General features: G+C 35.1%; 1 protein-coding gene across 2 annotated transcripts in view; it reads right to left on the bottom strand.

Moving 5' to 3' along the window:
- Positions 1-974: 974 nt before the first annotated feature.
- LOC110457288 (arachidonate 5-lipoxygenase-like) overlaps positions 975-24,839 on the bottom strand; it is a 30,389-nt gene continuing 6,524 nt past the window's right edge. The window contains exons 2-17 of one of the 2 annotated variants that reach the window (XM_021508493.1): positions 20,947-21,008; positions 19,645-20,104; positions 17,910-17,954; positions 16,956-17,084; positions 16,281-16,378; positions 14,662-14,812; positions 12,626-12,721; positions 12,047-12,143; positions 11,338-11,455; positions 10,854-10,946; positions 10,391-10,451; positions 9,386-9,491; positions 6,866-6,981; positions 6,050-6,232; positions 4,948-5,111; positions 975-2,842 (exon numbers count right to left, since the gene is read on the bottom strand). In XM_021508493.1, coding sequence (XP_021364168.1) covers positions 2,728-2,842; positions 4,948-5,111; positions 6,050-6,232; positions 6,866-6,981; positions 9,386-9,491; positions 10,391-10,451; positions 10,854-10,946; positions 11,338-11,455; positions 12,047-12,143; positions 12,626-12,721; positions 14,662-14,812; positions 16,281-16,378; positions 16,956-17,084; positions 17,910-17,954; positions 19,645-20,104; positions 20,947-21,005 — 2,091 coding nt within the window. In that variant the 5' untranslated portion in view covers positions 21,006-21,008 and the 3' untranslated portion in view covers positions 975-2,727. The remainder of the gene's footprint in view (positions 2,843-4,947; positions 5,112-6,049; positions 6,233-6,865; positions 6,982-9,385; positions 9,492-10,390; positions 10,452-10,853; positions 10,947-11,337; positions 11,456-12,046; positions 12,144-12,625; positions 12,722-14,661; positions 14,813-16,280; positions 16,379-16,955; positions 17,085-17,909; positions 17,955-19,644; positions 20,105-20,946; positions 21,009-24,839) is intronic. The other variant, XM_021508494.1, reaches the window with a different exon arrangement.

The following is a 24,839-nucleotide window of genomic DNA, read 5'->3' as shown; positions in this document are numbered from 1 at the left end:
TTCCCCCCGTCTTTACGAGGTGAACCGTCCTTGAACGTACAGTGAAATTACATAAAACCAGGGCCCAAATTCATGAAACGTTTCTCTTGCCCATGAATTGATTTTGTACTTATACCAACTTTTTTGTAACTCACTTAAATCATGTCAAACAATCAAAAAGTCAAATGTAAACATTAAAAACAGTATTTGGCTTGAAATCTCCTTAAAAAAAATCTCCAAATAATTGAAAAAATAAGATTTTATTATTAATTTATAAACAGAACATGAAATTAGGCTTGAGCACAAAGTCCATGCTTAAGCATGAGAAAGGTTTCATGAATACGGGCCCAGTTCTGTAGTTGATGGACTCAAAGTTGAGTAAAATATTAACCTAAAAAAATCTGTCCTATGTTTTTTCCTCCTTATCTTTCTCTTTTCCCCATTATCCCATATATCATTGTGTTCCTTCGTAAGACATATCTTTCCCTGCCTGGCAATGATATCTCTGTCTTACGGCGGAGAGAAAAAATGAGATACATTGTAAGTTTTAATTTAGAGATTGCATCGACCAGTTCATTCCAGGGAAAGCGACTTTCCACAAAACGGTTTAATAAACATTTTACCGGTCTAGAGTATGAAACAATATTTTTTCAAACTTGTTATCTGAAAACTTGGATGAATAAGGATTGCGAATGGTGTGTGCGTTCGCATGTGGCTGTTATCTCTTCTAATATTAAAAAGACAGGTATATATTCAGATTTATCTAACTGCATGGATGAATATGTCTGTATAATCAAAACTAATTGTAAATACATTTTCTGAGTAGATATGTACCAAATTTAGTATAAGCTATGTCGCTCAGAGATGATGATGATAATGCTTCAATACCTAGCCACCCAACAAAAACATTTCAAATGAAAGTAAAAGCATTTTTTCTAATAAAGAAAATATAAGAATTTCTTTTTAAATTTCAAGTATTTTTATTATATATTTAGTACAATAGCAAACAATATGCACTATCATAGGGTAGTTCCAAATATCAAGCAAAACCTATGGTTCTTTATACTCGTAAAATACAACTTTGATCTTGCAAATTATTCCTTCGAATCTAAATGTATTCTTGAGAGGGGAAAAGGAATCCCAGAATTTCTGTACATATAAGAAATGTAACTGGACAACAGGAACGCGTTTTTGAATAGCTGTTATTAAAGATACAGCGTTCTGTTTCGAGTACATGAAAACTATAATGGATACAATTTAAAATCAATCACTTGATCTGAACAACGAACCGTAACACAAATAAGATATGACTTATTCTAAATGTAACTTTTTCAAATGGAGTACTAAAGGAAGACAATGTTCTGACAAGTTTTGAAATAGTACTTAGTTCTCTAACAATATCAAAAAGTCGAACACACGGCCAAATTGTCTGAAACCAGTTCTATAGTTGATGGATTCAAAGTTAATCAAAGTATTTACTTAAAAACAAAACCCATGTTTTCTGGTCAACTACCCTGTATGATACACTGACAGATCTGTCCTATGTCTTTTCCTCTTTGTCTTTCTCTTTTCCATATTTTACCATAAATCATTGCGTTCTCTTGTTATTCTCTTATCTTTATTCTTTTATATATGAAAACCATTCAAATATTTCATAGTATAGTGGATATTTTCCTTTCTGTTCCCCCCATAATAGTTACGGTTATCTTTATATATGCCCTACATATCGCCATTCAATATATTGAGTATATGCTTACTATGATGGAATGAAACATGTATATGAATATATATTTGTAAATTAAAATCAGATGGAAAAAAAACATTTCCCTAAATAATAACATTCCGTCATTCGCATTGTTTATAAATAAACTTCACTTTTTGCAGAAGTTCTCGTCCTAATAGAATCTTGTAATGATATGAATACCAAATATGAGGTCGCTTAGACAGGTTATAGCGTGACTTCAAATTCAGTCCGAGTATATACACATAATACCTGTCCCATAGCGAGAGACTGTCGCGTAAACATGCACAACTAGTCACATAGCGAAATGGTACTGTATATACAAACAAAACGGGGCCCCATAGCGTGTCATTGAAGTATAAACATACACAACAAATGGTCTCATAGCGTAAAGGTACAAACCGGCCCGGTAGCGTGTTGAGGAGGTATATACATATACAACAAATGGTCCCGTAGCGAAAACGAAGGTACTGTATACACAATGTTTAAAGGTGTCATAGAATGTCAATAACGTATATATATATATATGCATACACAACTGGTCCCATAGCGAATTAAGGCTGCACGTACAAACGAAACCGGTCCCATATCTAGTCAATGTCGAGTGTTGGTACACAACCTGATCCACAGTCAGTCGGTAGCACAAATACATACACAGGCAGACCCATAGCCAATCAATGACATATATACAGATGCAATCGGTCCCATGGAGATTCCTAAAGATATGGCACACCCAGCCGGACCCATAGCCAACCAATTTCGCATATGTAGGCACAATCCTCCCAATAGCGAGTCGATAACAGATATATATATATACAAATCCGGTCACAAAGATCAATAGACAGTAAAAAGAGTACACAGATAATAGCATGCACTGTGGTAACCTATAATAAAGAGAGTATAATTGAACAATAGTTGCTTAAAGCATTGTGTCTGATCAAATCGTATATGATATATAACTGTCTTTCTGCAATTCCACAAGTATAGATGTCTTCAGAATCTCTCATCTAGATGCTGATAGCATTTGGGATATATTTTGGACTTGCCCAATGGTACGGAGTTGATCTTTCTTTGTTTCTGTTTTCGATGGTAGCGGCAATTTTTTTCAGATCATCTCGAAACCTGAAATTAAACCGACAGTAATATATCAATAACTTTCTATAAGAGAGCATTTCGTTATATACATTTTGATCTTAATTCATATGTATAGTGTGAATATTATTTCATGTCATTTTACCCATAGGTAATATGAATTAACCCTGTATGTTTATCTATTATATTTGTTTTATTCTTTAGCTACTCTAATAACAAAAACAACAGTCTCTGTAATGAGACATTAACGTAAAAACTGCAAGCCCGATTGACTTTTACTCATCATATTGAATAATACAAGACTAGGATTTCCCACATTGACTAGTAAAACTGGAAACTATTACCAGACAGTCTAGTGGTTTTTATTTCTATTTAACGTATATTCTTATTTAACTTATTAAAATAAATAAATAAATATTTTTTCTCTATTTTCTGTAATGCTTAACTAATCTGAATCTGGATATTGCTTGTCATGGTAGAATAATCGGAATGGTACTGTGGGAATAGTTCTTCTGCGAACAGTTTTAAATGAACAAAGCAAAGTATTGAAAGTCAGTCCATAATCCTTATGACAATGCATGCTTTCTTTATTCACCGAGCCGTACACCTATCTCTAAACCCAGGCCACAGTGACAAACTTCTTGTACTCAGTACTCCGCCAGCAAGGACATACTTCCATACCTAATATCGCTACTCCATGTGAAAAATTTACAAAGGATAATGTCAATGGTGAAGCATAGATCACAATGATCGATCAACTGGTGTATTTGACATTCCAGCATTCTCAGTGACCTATGTTTTACACTTGACAGTCTGCCATCGCAAGATGTACTTGTATATGCCTACCACATTTACCAAAATTGTGTCTACAGACAGATAGAAGGACGGATGGACGGAAAACAACCCGATTCCAGTATAACCCGTCTACACTTCGTAAAGGCGGGGTAAAGTTGTAAAAACACAGCATCAGCAAGCAAGTGCCACGCATACCCATAACATCAACACAATACAACAAATCCATGACCAAACCAAAAGTATAAAACATCACAAAAATAATGCATTCCATAAATTCGCCAATACACAGGAGATAATACACACCATATCGTCAATACACTAAATACAAAACACACCATAGCGTCAATACACAAGATATAATACACAACATAGGGCCAATACACAAAACATAGTACACACCATAGTGTCATTACACGAAAACAATACACACCATAGCATCAATACACAAATTGCAATACACACCATAGCGTCAATACACAAGATATAATACACACCATAGCGTCAATACACAAAATACAATACAATCATAGCGCAAATACACAAGATAAATTACACAAAAGAGGGCCAATACACAAAACATAATACACACCATAGTGTCATTACACAAAATACAATACACACCATATCGTCAAGACACAAAATACAATACAATTATAGCGTCAATACACAAAATACAATACACACCATAGCGTCATTACACAAAATACAATACACACCATAGCATCACTACACATTATACAATACAGAACATGTTGGAAATACATAATTGCAATACACACCATTGCGTAAATACACAAAATACAATACACATCATAGCGTCAATACACAAAATACAATACACACTATAGCGTCAATACACAAATTCAATACATGTCATAAGTACAAAACATACGGTAATGGCAGTCCGTCACAAATAAAAACGTCAACAAATAAAAACAAAACACACAACAACATCAACACACTTCAAAGTCAACAAAACCAAATATCTCATGTGGCATTTTGTTGTTATATTTTCTATTGGTTATATCAGTTACATTAAAAAGTAAACGTTTAAAGATCATTAATATAGTTTTTCTTTTAATCTAAGACATTGTCGTAATATATTAAGATATCAGTAATTCGGTTATCGCTAAGGTTCTATAAGATATGAATAATTTTAGACAAAATTGCAAAAGGATGTATAGCTGATGTCATATATAATATACCACAGACGGATACTTGATACTTATGTGTAATTCATGTTAATACTATAATGTTACTCATTATTTTTTTTAAATATATTTGTTACACGTTAATCTCTCCTTATCATGTACCCAGTTTACATTATGTTGAATACTTACATATTGACCACGGCGACAGCTGGTGGATCTACTATGTATATGTGCTCGAAGTTTCCAAGGAGATTGGTGTTTCTGGTACTTAGAAGCTTCATGAGAAGCATTTCCGTCAGCGTGCGTTCTTTGGAAGGAATTGCCTTCATAATGTCTTCCTCAGTCAGAGCTGTCTGTGTGTGTGTAAAAACAACAAAAGAATAATGTATAAGCGTGTTTACATAAGCGATACAAAACAATTTTTATCTGACGTAAGCGACGTTTTTGGAATTTTAGATCTGAATGTCCGACGCTATTATATGAGTACATCCAAACATGGGGTAACAGACGAGTGGTTGCGCATGTGTGTGACAAACGAGTGGTTTTGCATATCCGCACAATAAATACGTGACATGATTTGACATGTGTTGTATTGATATATACTTATTTTTTTCCTACACATATTCTACAAACATATTATATTTAAGAAGAACATCGCTCATAATCTTTTGCGTATGAATGTTCAATTTCATGAAATACCATTAACACTGAGAGACAAAAGACAACTATTATGGAATATTGACACCACGTTACAGAAGCGTAAAATGATATTCCGACACTTTGGATCCATTCTGGTTTCACTCCATTACTTTCATCAGTAGATAATAATCAATTAGCTAAAAAGGAGTTAAAGGCTACAATGGTAATACGACATTCACGTGATGTACTTGCACGTTGCACGATAACAAACCTGATATTTCATGACAGGAAAACACATTGGCTCAACACAATAGTAAGATTCAGCAGGTCCATTATAAAAATCTAGAAACGGAGCGAAATTACCTCCCTTGCAATGCAAAATTGTCATTGGAACAAACTCTTTTTCTATTTCTTTGAAAGCATTGTGTTTCTGTGTAATTATTTTTGGGTGATTTACCGTTGTTCGAGATGATAAAAATAATGCATGTATCATAAGAATGTGAGTATACTTAAAAGTCCCGTTCAGACAGGCAAACTTACTAATGATCAACCCAGTAACTTTTAATTTTATAATGATAATGCTGATAGGTGCTCACCCCTAGTTACCCTTATATCAATCCCTATACATATTTAATTATTCATGGTAGGGTACCTTATTCGTAGGCGGTGTTCCTGACATTGACAAGGGGGCGGCAGGTTGGAACCCATATTGTTCGTATTGTGGGAAGTTAACGACTGCATGTCCGACGCTACAAGTGAAGATAATGCTCGTCAGGATCTGTGTCAACTGGGCGGTGGTTGATATCGAGTCTCCTGATTTGTCAAGCGGAACACCCTGGCGTGAAAAAAAAATGAAAACTGAATAATAGGACAATAATAGAACTCAAAAATTACAGGAACAAACAGCAACTGGAACCAAGAATATACAAAACAAACATAATAATGATGATAATATACAACATTTGATATAGCGCCCTATCTAGCTAGAATAAGCACTCTAAAGCGCTTTACAGTACATAGATATACAATTTATACAATCAATACATTAACCAATACCTTTTTGAGCGGGGAGGGGGGTGCCTTATCAGGCGCTAACTACTGGTCATATGCCACCCTGGCTAATAGATTAACACACAATCAAAGACAACTAAACCTAGACAGTGAAAACAGCTTGGTAATTTAAGCATTTTGTGCAGCACATACGTGAAAACTGTTTAAGATTTGTCTGGCTGGCAATTGTTTTTGTCTGATTCAAAACCCGAGTCCCAAGATACTGCGTATCAAAATCAAACTATTTACACTCATAGCTTTTTCTTTAGTTTTAAGAAAGGGTTATACCTAATCAACAATACCAAAATCCTAATTTTAAAAAAATCTATAAAGAGATATTGGAGGTTTGTGGAAAACGTTACACCATGCATAGGTCATTTGAATGTCTGCCATTCATTCTTTGTTTTTAGATACATACTTTTAATCCACAGCCTCCATTGGTTGGTTGGATTGGTGCAACCAGTGCCTTTATCCATGCCTGTATTTCAGAGTCGTTGTACACTGCACTCAGTGTCGAATCTGGTGTTGGTTTGTCTAAAATCAAATAACCAGCTCATTTTAAAAACTTAATCATTTATAACGCCTTAGTTTTTTATTTCACTTCTTTAGATGGTAACGTAATTCAACCTATCATGTCAGTAGTACAAACCGATATCAAATGTCATGTTATATATGTACTCCTTTTAATAAAGATTTTCTCCGACGAAACTCTTCCTCGGAATACACCTTTTTTTCTGACGACTTCCCCTGATGACACATTTTCCCCGGCGACACCTTTCATCAGATGACCCTTCCATGTGACAGCTCTTCCCTGACGACGCGCCATCCTTTGACACCGCTCCTTCCCCTGAGGACGCACCCTCCCTTGACGAAACCCTTTCTTCTGTTGGCGTCCTCTTGTGACACCATCCTTTTGACGACACCGACACCATTCCTCTGACGACACCGACACCATTCCTTTGACGACACCGACACCATTCCTCTGACAACACCGTCGCCATTCCTTTGACGACACTGACACCATTCCTCTGACGACACCGTCGCCATTCCATTGACGACACCGACACCTTTGACGACACCGACACCATTCCTTTGACGACACCGACACCATTCCTTTGACGACATCGACACCATTCCTCTGACGACACCGACACCATTCATCTGACGACACTGTCACCATTCCTCTGATAAAACCCCGACACCATTCCTCTGACGACACCGACACCATTCATCTGACGATACCGTCACCATTCCTCTGATAAAACCCCGACACCATTCCTCTGACGACACCGACACCATTCCTCTGACGACACCGACACCATTCCTTTGACGACACCGACACCATTCCTCTGACAACACCGTCGCCATTCCTTTGACGACACTGACACCATTCCTCTGACGACACCGTCGCCATTCCATTGACGACACCGACACCTTTGACGACACCGACACCATTCCTTTGACGACACCGACACCATTCCTTTGACGACATCGACACCATTCCTCTGACGACACCGACACCATTCATCTGACGACACTGTCACCATTCCTCTGATAAAACCCCGACACCATTCCTCTGACGACACCGACACCATTCATCTGACGACACTGTCACCATTCCTCTGATAAAACCCCGACACCATTCCTCTGACGACACCGACACCATTCATCTGACGACACTGTCACCATTCCTCTGATAAAACCCCGACACCATTCCTCTGACGACACCGACACCATTCATCTGACGATACCGTCACCATTCCTCTGATAAAACCCCGACACCATTCCTCTGACGACACCGACACCATTCCTCTGACGACACTGACACCATTCCTCTGACGACACCGTCACCATTCCTCGGACGACTTTTCCCAAGACGACCCTTTTTATCTGAATACACGCAGTCAACAAAACTGTAATCTGTATACATTAGCATGGTCATTGACGTGATACATTGTATACTTAATATTTGGTGTGTGTTCAATACAATGTTTAATACAACCCTGAGAGTATATCATACTATGTAAGTGAAACAGTCAAGAAATGGATAATAACAAACAGATGAAATGACGATATTATTTGTCATCAAAGTCATAAAATCAAGGTCACCTCGGATTAAACTAGTGCATTTCGCGCTCAGCCCAGGTGAAATACTGTCATTTTGGTAATGATGGATATTTTCTCTTAGTTCAAAACTTACTCATAATTTTCAGTTTAGGACGCTGCCATATCAAAATTGGGTTGCTTTTATTTAACACACACATGACTAAATTGACTTTATGAGATCTGATTTTTACGTGGTCATTTTGCTAAAATTGACCCGTTGTATGACGCTGTATAATTATTGACGTGACGTGGCAAATATTGGTACTTACGTAACCTCAACTGTAGTATTATTACACTTCAATATTTTCGAATAACTCAATTTAATCACATTAAGGAGATATTTTTGCAGTAATCACAATTGGTTCTATTATTTACACGATATCCTATATATGCCAAACAAGTATTACAATAATCATAGCATTTACAAATAATAAATAATAATGGATCTGTTCTTTAAGGGTCATGCAATAATCTTGTCGGCATTTTTAACTGCTATTTAAATACGATATGTCAAATTTAAGAATTTCCAATTTTAGCAAGCCTCTAAAATAGCTAGAATATGAAATCACAAAGAGTTTCATGTTTTTACGTTATAATTGAAACAATGGGAATCTACAGCCAATCACAGATCTACATGGTGCTATTGAACATGTGATCTGTTCATAACACAATGTATGTACTGGGTTTTATGATACTGATAATTGTATAGCTATGTGATAAACGCTAGTTGTTTCACAAAATAAATATTCTTAAGACGGTAGCCTAAGGCAGATGGTCCTTTGACACATGATTTAGAACTTTGGATAAAGATGCGTCTGATTACAACACTTACCAGTATAGTAGACCGCGACATACTTCTCGACGTACGTTTTAATAGCTTCATAGACAAGCATGGCGTCATCTCTGAAGTAGTACCGGGGCAGGACATCTGCTTCGACCTGAAATAAAACACGCATGTGTTTCTCCATTTATAATATAATTAGGCCCTGGTTTTTCCGACAATGATACATGTATTTAGAATTAAGGTTTCTGAAAAACATAACTGCTTTTCTTCTTTTCTTCATATAAATTTTTACCCATCTGTCATGATTTTCGTTAGTTTATCTTAATATAAATAAACTGTGAACAAAAGTAGAGCCAAACATAAACTTCAATGGGTAGAAAACAACTTACGTTATCAAAAGTATTATCACAAACACACTGTTACATTGAAAATGTCTGCAACACTGTTGAAATAAGCATGCATTTTGAAAAAAGAAGGCTAATGAGAATGTAAACATATTGCACAATTTGAAATACAATTAAATATAAGTAAAGCACAAACACTTTTATACAAACAACTTAACGAGGTAACCTGGAGAGTAATCTGGTAGATATGTATGAATCCTTCATGCTTAGCCTAAAAGGACTTCAAATTACAATATTGATACAATAAGGGGGGTTAAATCCGATGCAAATCAAAGGAGAAAAATCAAGGTATTTGGAGAAGGGATTCATATATATACACTGCAACATTGGAATATATCATAAAGAAATCTTAAGTTCGCAATTTTGTATTTGATAGGTTCATGACATCAAAGCTTATCTATTGTCATATAAACACCCAGGGACACCTTTACTTTGAACAATTACTTAGAGCTTAACCAAGATAAAAATCTACCAATTCTACTTTTATATTTTAGGGCGATTCTCGCGTATTTATAAACGTTTCTCTTCTCCCTGATAAAAGGTCCACATAGTAGAAATTAGATTTCGAGAAAAGAACTTTTCTATTTAGAAGAAACATCTTGTCAGATATGTAGCATTGCCCTATCGTACACAATATTAGCGTTCAAACCTTCCGGTTCTTCAGATCATTTGGTAATGTTCCCTGTGTATCCATCCGCCAGTTTGGGAGTCTGAAAGCGCACAATTAGACCTTTTTATCTTTTATGTTATATCTTATCATAAATTTGTACTCTGTATCAGTTCAACAATAATTAGCATTTTTCCTCGCAGATATGAATTCAGAATGATTGATAGATGAAAATATATCGTTGAAATTCATTTTAATGGAATTTGCCTTTATTCAACAGTAATCACTTTTTCCCATATCACTTCAATATTAACAATAATGTTAAGGTAAAATTACAATCCAATGACTAGCATATTAAAAGTATTAATTACATTTTATTGTTATATTAGTGTAAAATGTATACGGGGTTTTATTATTTCTATAAGCATTCATGCATATACAGCAGCCTGAATCTTCTCAATCAATAATGTCTCGACATAAAGCTAACAAATAAAAAGGTAATTACTGTTTTCTTATTATTTCTCTCATTCCCACTTGGCCACAAGACATGATCTTGTCGACGAATCCTCCTGGGTTGATCAGCATTGTTCTCGCCAAGCTTAAGAATTAGATACAAAACCAATTGTTTACATTGTCACGACAACAATGTCAGACGCATTCTTCATGGGTATTCATTTTTAATATAGAAGAACTAGATTTTCGTTAACTTTATATAAAACAGTTAAACTTAAATCATGAAACTATAACAATACAATTATATTTTGCATTAACTAGATCAGTAAAAGATTATTAACAAAATTTTGGTATTTGATTTTAACACTTTTATCAAATGACATCTATGAAATGTTATATAAACTTAAGGCTTAAACAAGTGTATTAAGCCAACCCGAAATTTTATCAATGATTTTTTCCTGTACGATGAAAATATGAAGATCTTTTTTTCTCGAGATTATATCAATGGCTGTGATAAATTATTTCCGTTTACTCACGTGTTGATTGCCAAGAGATACAGGAAATGGGGAGCCAGGAGTTTGAAGATCGGGTGTGTTTTGGCAAGATTCCTATGAGTAACCACATCGATACCCTCCATCAGCAAATGGGTGGAACCTTAGCAAAACGAAAAAGTAACAAGCCCTTTAATACCCAATAGTATGTCATACACTTTGCCTTGGTCAGTATTAAAACTATGCAATATAAGCGATTTCAGAGATAACTTATGCATGCATATGATTAGTCAGCGTTAAGATTTATTTTTCAATTCAATATATTTATCAAATGCAAACAAAATAGTATATAACGTTTTTGTTTATGTTTATATTTTGTGATAATTAACAGGTCATTGGCAATAAAATGTCGTTTCTGCATATGTAATAATCAGAAAATCATATAGGTTCACTTTTAAATTGAATGTAGTTCATTTTTTATCACTTTTAGTTTTCCACTCGTGCTTGACAGGAAACTGAGGTAAAAGGGGCGTGAGAGGCTGTGCAAGCCAAACTTCAACCAAAAACGTCCTTCTGCTTAGTTTAATATCTTTTTGAGTGAAAATGTTCTTATTTCAACTGAATCTGAACAGTCTCTCTACTTGCATGTTCTGACGTCCTGTTTGGTATAGAAATATAACACTTACATTTACAATAATATTTTCTAGATTTCCCTGCTGAAAATGAAAAGATACATAAATGATATATTACTCGCCTAAATGAGCGTAAGATTCCTGGTAAGTGCTATCTGCATGGTTGAACCACAGCTTGGCCATCATCCATGTGTATTTTGGGTCAGAGGGAAGGAAAACCTATAAAATGCGGTTAAAATCATGTAGCACTTTTTTAACAAAAAGACATTATAATGACTTACTAAGATGAAATATGTACTAATATTAATTGTTAAAATAATATTTATATATCTGTTTCCTAAATAAATAACTTGTACATGTCAAAATAATAATGATAGTATTATTTTGCTAATGCTACTGCAGTGCTTGATTCTTCTGACTTCAAGCGCCAGGTCGTCTGCTGCCGAAATATCATAATTCAAATGATTTACAATATAACTCCCTATCACAGTCAAAATTTCACTCTTTACATGAAGTGACATATACAGAAATACTATTTGTCACAAGTATAGACCTGTCATGAAAAACTTGAAAAAATCAGAATCAAGAGGCCCAATGTAGAGCCTTACATGTCACTGATTCTCTTAAGGGCGACCTCTGTACTTTGAAAGGTTTCCTTTCAAGCATATTTATTCAAGATCACAACACAATATAAATCTTACTGGGTTCGTTTTGCTCGGTTTCTGGAACAGCTGTATTGCGATAGGCATTAACTCTTTAGCCTTGTTGACAAAAAATAGTCCAATGGGGGCACAAAGCTGAAAACAGACGTATAATAATAAAGTTATGTTAGTATGATTGTATCGTAAGAGTAATAATACTAATTTTATTAGGGGTTATATTGTTATTTTACCGATTGGTTTGATTTGGTTTAATTATGTTTGACAGCTAATGTCATTTAAGGACGTGCATACATGTGTGTAGTGTATGCGTGCTTTTGCGTGTATGTTGGCGTGATTGTCTCCTTGTGATAGCGCGGATCTGATGCCGACTTTATAGTGCTATCTCACTGAAATGCCATGCCGAAGTCACCAAGCACAGCATTCAACCTGGTCACATTATACTGACAACGGTTGAACCAGTTGTTGCCATTCCCCTTAATGTTGAACGTTGAGCAGGGAATAACAACTGCCATTTTTAAAGTCTTTGGTAGCTCCCGACCTGAAGACAAAACCCTTCGCCTTCCTCACCTAGGCAAACGCTCAACATTCAAGTCAAAAGTGGGCTGTTGCCAAACAAGACGCTTTTGGAAATAAAAGTAGTTAAAAGTAAAAAGAATGATAAATATCCCAAATATTGCAATGGGCACAGCAGATTTATTTTGGTCGCTTTTGTGTCCCCAAATAGAGGACACCAAAACAAACTTCAATTCTGCAGGGGGTTTAAGTATAAGCTGATTGTGAGAGATATCTTGTATACATATCTTTTAATTGCGAGTGATAGTTTAATCTGATTGTGAGAGAGAGTTTATTAGCATCTTGATGTTTTGAGTTATTGTATAATCTGATAGTGAGGAAGATTTGATTATCATCTTGTTATTTGAGTTTAGTATAATCTGATTGTGAGGTAGATTTGATTATCATCTTGTTATTTTGAGTCATAGTATAATCTGATTGTGAGGTAGATTTGGTTAGCATCTTGTTATTTTGAGTTTTAGTATAATATAATTTTGAGGTAGATTTGATTATCATCTTGTTATTTTGAGTTAAGTATAATCTGATTGTGAGGTAGATTTGATAAGCATCTTGTTATTTTGAGTTAAGTATAATATGATTGTGAGGGAGATTTGATTAAATACTTGTTATTTTGAGTTAAGTATAATATGATTGTGAGGGAGATTTGATTAAATACTTGTTATTTTGAGTTAAGTATAATATGATTGTGAGGGAGATTTGATTAAATACTTGTTATTTTGAGTTAAGTATAATATGATTGTGAGGGAGATTTGATTAAATACTTGTTATTTTGAGTTAAGTATAATATGATTGTGAGGGAGATTTGATTAAATACTTGTTATTTTGAGTTAAGTATAATATGATTGTGAGGGAGATTTGATTAAATACTTGTTATTTTGAGTTAAGTATAATATGATTGTGAGGGAGATTTGATTAAATACTTGTTATTTTGAGTTAAGTATAATATGATTGTGAGGTAGAATTGATAAGCATCTTGTTATTTTGAGTTAAGTATAATATGATTGTGAGGTAGATTTGATTATCATCTTGTTATTTTGAGTTTAGTATAATCTGATTGTGAGGTAGAATTGATTATCTACTTGTTATTTTGAGTTTAGTATAATCTGATTGTGAGGGAGATTTGATAAGCATCTTGTTATTTTGAGTTTAGTATAATCTGACTGTGAGGTAGATTTGATTATCATCTTGTTATTTTGAGTTAAGTATAATATGATTGTGAGGTAGATTTGATAAGCATCTTGTTATTTTGAGTTTAGTATAATCTGATCATGTGAAATAGTATTATCGTAAGCACGTTGATATTAGCTTACATTATTGGCATTTACATGCATCTAATTGTCTTATCGCGTTAGCACATGTAACTCTAACTCCTTCTCAGTCATGTTAGTGTCCTCATGATTTTGATATCTTACTGTAATGAATTTCATGAGATATTTATAGAATATATATATATAAAGTTTGGAATAAGCACAACTAAATCTAGAATGTAATTGTATAGGTACCTTCCATTCTTTTCCTTTATATGGAGGTGCACACGGAACGCCCTCAAGAATGTTATAATCAACAACGAATATCCGTTTGGCCTTGATGGCTGCTTTGAGATCCATTCCTTCGAGAAAAGGTTTGAGCATATCGGCCTTTACCCCAAGTTGGCTGTAAGACGATTAAAGGCAGTGTAACAAATAAAAATAATCCGAGGTTCTTATATACTGCTTTATATCCCCTTCACACACAGGGATTATTTTACGAGTCCTTACGGATCGCCAACTCGTAGTCAATCGCAAGCATCCGTACATAACTCGTTGGTATTCGTTAATAACTCGTCACAACTCGCAGACACTCGTGAGGATTCGTGAAAGTAGAGGCAAATTTTTTGACATGTCAAAAATTTCTTGCGATTGCCCACGGATTACTTTTTCCGTACATAACTCTTAAATGACTTGTAACAATCCGTAAGTATCGTAAACTGGTCGCAACAACACGCAAACCTCCGAAAACGTCTGGCAAGAATCCGTAAATATCTCGTAAACAATTTGGTTTACGATTTGTTTACGGATTATTACGAGTGCTTTAGTGATGTTTACGATTTCATTCACGTCGTGTTACGGATTGTTAAGAGTTATTACGAGCACTTTACGTATAGTTACGAATACATACGTATACTTTACGATTTAGGTAAGGTATAAAACCGGCCGATGAATATCTATTTGCTGCTCGGCATCTTCCTCTTTCATCCTGGCTAGTGGAAGTAGCAATTGTAGAAATCGTTGATATAACTGCAATCTTTTTCTCTCATATGCCATGTTGTCTCGCCGGATGTCAGTTGTCGAATGATGATATATAGAGATTTTTTTGCAAAAAAAACATAAGGACTCGTAAATAACTCGCAACTATTCGTAACAACACGTTAACAGGTCGAAATTTACATGTAAAAGCTTAGATGAATCGTTACATTCCGTAATATACTCGTAACAACCCATAAAAAGCCCGTAAAATGTCGTAACTTGCTCGTATGTATCCGTGGTAACTCGGAACAAATAGATTTTTGCCGTAAATACATCGTAATAACTCGTAATAAATAGTAAATGGCTAGTTATTAATCGTAAGCACTCACTCTTAAGTCGCTAATAAAAGTGGCCAAATAGTACTTTTACGAATTTGTGTCATACGTAAGAATTTGGAAGAAAAATCCGTGCAAGTGAAGGTAGCATTATCACTAAATATTTCGTAGGTCGTCTCAAAGCGGTTCACAAATTAGATCTGTGGCCTCTCGCCCTCGATATCCAGGGGTACGATTACTTTCGCTCTCTGCACCCCGGGAATATTTCATAGCAAAATTGAAGGCAATTTGATTTTTGTCAAGTAAAAAAAACCTGACCATTCACTAGACTGATACTTGTCCTTTGAAGATAACAGAGGAGGGCAACCGACTTCAAAGTCAATAAGTTTTACCGTTACGCGACCACTCTAAATTCTTTTGATGTACATCAAAGGATCAAAATAACATTCTCGTCTCTACAAGACGGTGCACACTGAGCCTTCGATTTTGCTAGGACATATTAATTAACATTATAATGAAACCACGCAAAGAACTCAATGAAGAATAAATATTGTATATTACCTTGGTACTTTTGTACATTGTTGGATCACTGACGGATTGGCACCCACCAATCGTTGACTACCGAAGAAAGAATCTTCTTGCCAAATATTCGGGTTTACCTAAAATAGCGTAAATGGTTTCAAAATCAGTACCTCAGAATTCAAAAGATTTTTTAACGTTGATATTGAACAATAAATTGTATCCTTAGGAACGCGTAAATAACTGCAGACTTATTTCCAAATGACGCCAGGTTTCCTAAACAGACGACAGCTTGAGGAGAGGTTGCTGCTTTCTAGGAATTTTCTGCCAATGTGCAAGATTGCTAATCATGATTCTGTGTTTGTATATGTTTTATTGAAATGTGTCACTGTAACTTGTATAAAATAAGTGTCTGGGGCATTTTATGTAATAAATTATTTCTGTTACCTAGTTCCAACTGGACAGACATAGGTACATTGGTAAAATTATCAGGGAAAAAGGGGATTTCCTTTAATTGTTAAATTGAAATTTAAGCAAGGATATATATTTCGAATATATCAATGACAACTAGAAGTGCAACCGTGTTTCAACCTTATAAGTCATAAAAAAAAGTTAAGGGAAAGCAGATTTGAAAAAATAGCTGTCATTTTGACTTTGTCTTTGACCTCCTAATGATTTTTTACGGGGATATAAAATGTTAGATATTTCTAAACTTACATCAGATGGTTTAGGAAATATTTTGCAGTATACGTCCTTGAGATCAGATAGCTTTTCCCACTTTGCTGAGAGAACTTTGTCCCAAAAGGCATTTTTGGCTAGATCCAATCCTTCATAAGCGAGCGTAGCCTGTATAAAAACAAAGTGCTTTTTAAACTCGCTCTGAAGCCCATACCTATAAAAAAATGCTGAAACTGTAACTAATAATTCAAATATTTTTGCTACATAAAGCCAAGTTTTGTATTAAATATTTCATGAATATAAAACTTTAAGGCTACTTGATTAGATTCTGTTCATTAAATTCGTAACAACAGAACTGGCGAGCAATTTTAAACCACTTGTATCACGGTACGTGTCCCTAATGAGACACAGTTTCCCAATGCTTTAATATAAGGTTAATTTCATAACAACAATAGGAAATCTGATTATGCACATTTTGTTAAAAATTTGAATTTCTAAAGAAAATGATCAATTACGATAAAGAAGAGGAAAGAGTATATGATATCATCAACAAAAGTTTTATTTATTGGCGGACACACTTATTACACAAGTTTCAAGAGACGGAAGTTTGAAAACCATGGTCCCGTTAGGAAACATTATATTTCCTTGATTGATATGTAAGTTGATGTTATGAAGTTTTCTCATTACTGTTACTTGTTTCGTTCTCACTTGCCTGGTTCTCGTTTTGAGGACTTGACATTGCAGATGTTGTTAATGATACCAAGGCCACAGACCCTTCCGGAACACCTGGTCCGAGTCCCTACGTACTATTCCAGTGGTCTTGAGCTAAATATTCCTTTTGTTATATCTCTGCCCTTGTTTCATGCATATATAGTTTTTAAACATCTGGTCAATTGCATGTTTATATCATTTTTATAGATATCACTTATGTAAAAATACTGCCTGGGGGAAAAGTTCTGATTAAGTTAAAGAAAATGTTAACACAATAGTTACCTTTTGTTGAGAGTCGTATTCCTCATCCGAAGGTAGCTTCTTAATCTGTAACACATCCAAATCATGTTTGCATATTACACCAGGTTTCGATTATTTTTTTGAAAACCTGGAACATTCACATTCAGGTAATAAAGTATATCATATACTTAACAGTATGTCAACAGTAAATTTACACTGGACCCTTGCCAACGTGAGTAGGTAGGATAGGACTTACTTACAATTGGTTTATGGGTGAAGGAAATAGTTCCTACAGTGTAGACAATATGAGGTTGCTCCGAAAATTTGACTTCCTCATATTGTCTACACATTACTTTCTTGCCCTATAAATTAATCCAAAGTCCTTGTGATGTCAAATATAAAAGAAATGACAAAAGACTAACTTAAGAACTCCCCTCATATTTTCACCTCATCAAAGGTTCGTCCGATGAAAGTTCGAGGAAAGTACTAAGAAACCGGGTTTTTTTTCATTTCTATAACATGTGTGTGTGTGTGTGTGTGTGTGTGTGTGTGTGTGTGTGTGGGGTGTGCTGTGTGTGTGTGTGTGTGTGTGTGTTGTGTGGTGTGTGTGTGTGTGTGTGTGTGTGGGTGTGTGTGTGTGTGTGTGTGTGTGGGGTGTGCTGTGTGTGTGTGTGTGTGTGTGTGTTGTGTGGTGTGTGTGTGTGTGTGTGTGTGTGGGTGTGTGTGTGTGTGTGTGTGTGTGGGTGTGTGTGTGTGTGTGTGTGTGCAAAGAAGTATTACCGACAGTGCAAACAAAGAAATCTGTCAAATTTTCATCGCAATCCGCCCCACCCCTTTTTTGATAATAAAGCAACCATGAAAAATTATTCTTATCACGTATAATACCGCAACTTTTTCCAAATATTGGCTCTGTCTCTCAGCAATACCCGTCTCTCATTAGGTCCCTTCTTTCTGCCTCTATGAATTGGGGTGGATTAACCCCAATTTCCCCTTTTGGCCCCGCCCCTCTGCCCTCTAATAGCAACCATCTGCCCAAGGATGTTCTACCCAAAATTTGGTTAAAATCCCTCCAAATAAATAAACTGAGTCCCCCTTGCCAAAATGATGGTCTGGGCTAAATTTGGATAAAATCCCTCCAACGGTACAGAAAAAAAGGATTTTAAAGGTTTAAATCTCGAATTTCTCTATTGAGCCGGCCCCTCAGTACCCAGAAGCGCCACACCTTCCGTTAATACAAAAGCCCGAGAACTGCACTAGACATTTGTGCCGAAAATGTCGTCTACCAAATAATCTTTTAAAAAAAAGGACCATTTCGTCTACAGAAACTAGTCCCCAAAGTATCACAGACAATTTCGTCCATAAAAAGCTCGGCCCAAAAATGTATCAATCAAATGAAACGAGAAGATAATCAACTTCTTATTAAATAAAGATGAATTGCAGAGTGATAACGGTTTAATAGGGAATTTGAAACGAGGGTGATAATTATAATAGCAACGTCGGCAGGGGCTCCCACATGAGTCGCCTCAAGGGGTCAAGCATAGGCCACAGACAGCGAGCCAATGATCCTTCAAATAATTAGAAGTTGGCAAATAAACAGTAAAATAATATCAATAATAAGAGGAGAAATAACATCTCCGGATTGTCCCGCTTATTTTCACTTTAGGGGGCGTTATTACTTCTTTGCAAATATATATTTCTATATTTAATTTCTAATTATAAGTTAAAGTTTTCAAAATTTATTTTATTTAAATGCATATAGAAAAGCATGTCTACGTACTTGAGGCGGCATACCATCCATACCATCTACCAGCATGTACGTTTTTCGTGCCTCACACAAGTCCTGTTCTCGCTTGCCCGGAAATTTATCGTGGGTTGGAATCGAGGTGGCAAGATGACAGATGGTGTAGCTTTGATTGGGTTTTATCCACATATTAAATGGGAATTTCAATCGCATTCCCGTCGCCTTACAGAGAGCATCTATTCTGTGTACATGCCATGCGTCATTTGACGGTAGTGACGTGTCTAGCCACAGTTTTATGTAGTCTACGTCATACAGATACTTTCCTGTCGCTCTGGCGTGATAACGTAGATCTCCATCAAAGTCCTTCCTGAAAAAATTCTCCAGCAGAACGTTCCCAGATGTCTCGCCAAAATGAGAGTTGAGGGATACCCATACGTTTTTATCAGCATCAGCGTTCCTTTTGTGTCCAAGATGAACGGTGAATACATACTCGACCCTTGCAAAATGGAAACAAAAATCAAGTTAATATTAATCAAATTGTATTGTCCCTACTTTGACTGATAACTTCTAAGCCTAGGAACTGTAAATCACGTCATTTTCGAGTGAGATCAGTTATCGTGTAAATTTGTGAAAAGATTCATCCCCACTTAAATGTTCAGATGATTGTTTCTCTACAATTACTTCAAAAGTTCAAATAACAACTTCTCAATCACGAATTGACTTCGAAAAAAAAAACATGTGTGTTAATTATGATTTGCGTTACTTGTCAAGATTGATTTTTTCCCTTAAAGATATCTTACAGAAATTGCCATTTCTATATTTAATAAAAACGGATTAAATGTCCATGTGAAGTATATATATATGGGCAAAGAAGTAATAACGACAGTGCACACGAAGGAATTGTCAAATTTGCCCCTTTATCAAGACAGGAACATGGACATTTACATAATAGTTTCTTTCGTTAAACGTTCCCTATATCGTCAAGGTATATCTATTTATAGTTCATACGACCTTGAAATATACTCATTTCTTTATGTTTTCATTCTATTATTTAAAAGATTATACTATATCAGAAACTGGTATAAAATTAGTCCATATTTTAAAAAGATACCTGGAGTTGACACAACACATTGTTCGATATGTGTTGTTACTGCTTCGTGCCATTTACGTAGCATTACTTCCCATAGCTGACAGCTTATACAACCTTAGCACAAGGCAAACTATATATCTACGCTTTTACTTATCATACTCAGAGAGAAACGACGGGTAACGTTTGCGTAATGGAGTTATAGTTCCCATTAATATCATTCACTAAAATATGTTGAGCCAAATACTCACGGTTCCGTATCCTCCTGTTTCTCTCCGTTGAGCCCTACTGATTGCTGGTCAGACGCCATACCCTGTCAATAAATAAAATTCGTTTCTGCATATCAAACTAAGTGGAGTTGAAAAGGTTGAGTAGACGTATTTACTAAGCATGTGTTTCCAAATGCATAGCGAGAGTTTTGTAGGTTTCAACCTGTATAGTGCTATTAGCTGTATACGTCATCGACTAGATTTTTACACACCTAGACGGACGATTTTAGGTTATTTTTACATATGTAATAATAAAAGCAGTAAGATATGTTTCAGTAATTGGTAGATGTATATTTTACTGTTATAAGTATTATGTAGCTAATAATGATATCTCTGTAGTAAAATATAAATGTTACTTGTACACGACCAGTTTCTTACCAGGACCTACTTTGGAATGCGTCAGGGGACTTTCAGGGTGAGGGAATTTAAGGCGAGTTCTTAAGTGGTCCTGGATAATGTTTAGTAACTCAATATTTCAATTCGATCATAGAATATTGAATAGTAAGGCTAGATTTCTCATTGAACAAGCCGAGCAATTTCAAATAAGATCCAATGTAACAATCACGGAAAGCTAATTACTGTGCATAAAACATATTAGTTTGTGGTTTTGTTTTAGTTAAAACATTTAGAAATGAAATTATTTATGTACGGATGAGGAACGAAGGAGAACAAAAGGTAAGACAGCATCTTAGAAGCGACACTGACACACACACAATATACATATACTACACATAGTACAATAACGACATGTAGTTCATATCGGAAACCTTATGAACAACATACACTATTATATATGAAACATTGTGCTTTTAGTAATAGACTAAATTATTAAGTAATACAAGTGACGAAGGAAGACAATCTGATGACTCCTGCCTGTCCGGGCCTCTAACTCACGACCCACGCCACCAAATCGCCTTGCCAAGCAATAGTCGCAGCTCAAACAACTTCGTTTCTTCACCTTCTTAAAACATAAAATTTGGATGTTGCATTGGTCAACAGTCCGACACTCTCGACGTGGTTACAATGACAAATCGTCTATGAGTACCCGAATCGCAATGTAAAGATATTAACATGGATACGAATCGTACAAAGATATATTACATAGTACACACAGTACAATTTCGATACCGTAAGCAAAAGGTTTTAAAATAACAATACAAGTTGGATGTAATTAATTGTGTGTTTCGCCAAACCATATTTCTTCACGGCTGAACACAGTTTTCTAACAGCAGTTGTGTGGTGTTTGCTGAAATAAGACAATACGTAACTCCACACTTTGTTATATCATTGACTTGTAGTGCGTCGCGAAAACTCCTATCCCATCATCAATCGTGTCGTCTTCTAACTAACGAAAGATATACGGTTAAGTTATAAAACAAATGCCGTCGCAAACGGTTTTATATTACAAGAACCTCAATCAAAACTGAAATAGGAAACAAAGGATTAAAGCTAACAGAGATTTGCACTTTGCCCTAGTCGCTTTCACAGATGACTGCGCATGATATAGATTGTTGAACGATAGGGTAGTCGACAATGATTGGTCGAACGATGTAACTTCATATTTGATATTACAAGATTCCGGACAACCAAATTCTATAACGTAAATGGAATGATGTACATGGGGAATGCTGACCTGTTTGTCTGACATATATCTGATAGCCTGTCGAAAGTATGTAGGTCAGATCATTTTCTGGTGAATACTGTACCAGTAAATAAGACACGTATCTGGTGTTAAATTAGAATTTTATGTGCGCCCGCGCGTATTTGTAATTCTTATTTTTTGATAAGACTAGGCAAGGCGATACAAAAAACAATGTTTATAGTTTAAGCTGATTTATAAAAGAAACGTTAACATAAAAATTCCTCAAATAACTTCCTCGTATCGGGTGAACATATAAGGTATGGTATTGTTTGGCAGTTTACCTGCAGTCAGACAACGAGTACCGTATATACCCGGATATTTATAAGTTTATGTGCGGGTGCCGAATTCATTACCGTAGTATGACAGCACACATGGTAGTTCCATGCTCTATTATTAGTAATGAATGCATTTAAGTTATTTAGGTAGGAAATCTTTATTTGCATAAATCATATCCTTTTTGAATTATAAACTCGAAATGAATATATTAGGGTTGTCATACCAGTCAAGTTCTGGTAACCAGTTACTCGAAATATATTCAGATCGGGTAACCGGTTAATCGGTCAATTTGGTAATCAAACAATAAACAACATCAACAAACACATTATATATTTAGCAAATGTTCTATATAAATCGTATTTACACAACAAATATACACGTATTTATTAATTAGCTGGACAGTTTATTAGCTTTTCAAGCTGCATGCAGGAAATAGTTAAATGTATCCTCAGTAAGTATATTTCATAGACAAGTAATTTTGGAAAACAGTAAGGCGGGATTCAGTTACAATTATCTGTACTCGAAATATATGCAGTGATATTGTTCTTCAGAATAAAATTTGATCGACAAACGTTATAAGATATATTTGCTTATGTATAATAATAAAGTGTGTACTGTACTTTTTATATTATATTAACATATCGCATGTAAAAGCGCATTCTACCTCTAAAAAATAATATATTTCTCAACTTTGGATTCTGGCTTCAAAATCGCACTTAATGCAAATAAAAGGATTGGATCCTCTTTTCTTGTGGGTCATGGGATATAAACATCCACAGAATATGACTTAATCCTTAAATCATGACTTAAGAAGCAGCTGTACGTGCACGTTCTTCAATTGTTGAATCAATTACTCATTTTCCTATACTTATCATCATGTAGCCTACAGCATCGCTTTTTCTTTTATTATTAAACCATTACATGTCCAGTGTATCGGTTGTCACGAGGGACAGCGTAGAAAGAGTTCCAATAGGGAAAGCGTGGATTCAATGACGATTGGAAGTATTGCAATGGTTTACAGCTTACCAGTGTTAGTTTGGTATAAAACCTACACAGACGACAAAGAAGAAGGAAAAACTCAATTAGTATACAGGACTGTGTAATACAATCAAACAGGTAACAAATATCTCAAACAGTTAAAGGGGTTTAAGAGACCGAAATTTGAATGTTTTAAACCCTTGTTGAATATAGTATATTTCATAAAATGATTTTGCAGAACGAAATACTACCAATGTCAAAAGACATGAAAACAGTACGCATACATAAAATGGGAACTTTCAATGAGACATATTGATACAAAATGGTAATTAAGAACAGTTGAACAAAAATCATTTTAATACAGACATTGATGAACACATTCCAAGCAAGGAAGAAAAAAATTGATGCATGACATTTTTGATCGTATGATAAGGACACAGTCATAATTTTCACAATAGTTAGAAAATATATCAATTTGAAATTTGACTTGATGTGTCATAGCTTGATAAGACTAGGCCATCCCGACAATAAATAAATCAACCCTATGACAAGTACCAAAGATAGTGCGGACAAAAGCTGAAATACTGAAATAGAAACAAACAGCACACATGGTTGTTCCAGGCTCTATCAGTAGTAATGAATGCATTTAAGGATGTACACCTCTGAGAAGTCAAAAATTTCCCGGATTAAACTTTTTTTCTTATATTGATCTTTGGAAAAAGGAGATAATGGCATAGTAGAAAATGCAAAAAGAAATATATGTCCGTGTGTTCGTTTTTGTGCTATGATCGGTCAAAGATACCAATTTAACACAATAGGTAATTTCAGGTGAATTTTCGGATTTTGACCATTTGCAGAACAAATTCATACAATTTTCTTCCAAGTGTGTTATCAGATATGTATGAATGTTTGTAGAATTGTTAAAAATATTATTTTCTTTTAAATTATAGAAGTAAAATTTCTTAATCTTATTCATTTT

This window comes from Mizuhopecten yessoensis, unplaced genomic scaffold, assembly GCF_002113885.1.
Source record: "Mizuhopecten yessoensis strain PY_sf001 unplaced genomic scaffold, ASM211388v2 scaffold9073, whole genome shotgun sequence".
Classification (NCBI taxonomy): Eukaryota; Metazoa; Mollusca; class Bivalvia; order Pectinida; family Pectinidae; genus Mizuhopecten; species Mizuhopecten yessoensis.
The sequence above is the reverse complement of the archived record's forward strand: the minus strand, read 5'-3'. Positions and strand labels throughout refer to the sequence as shown.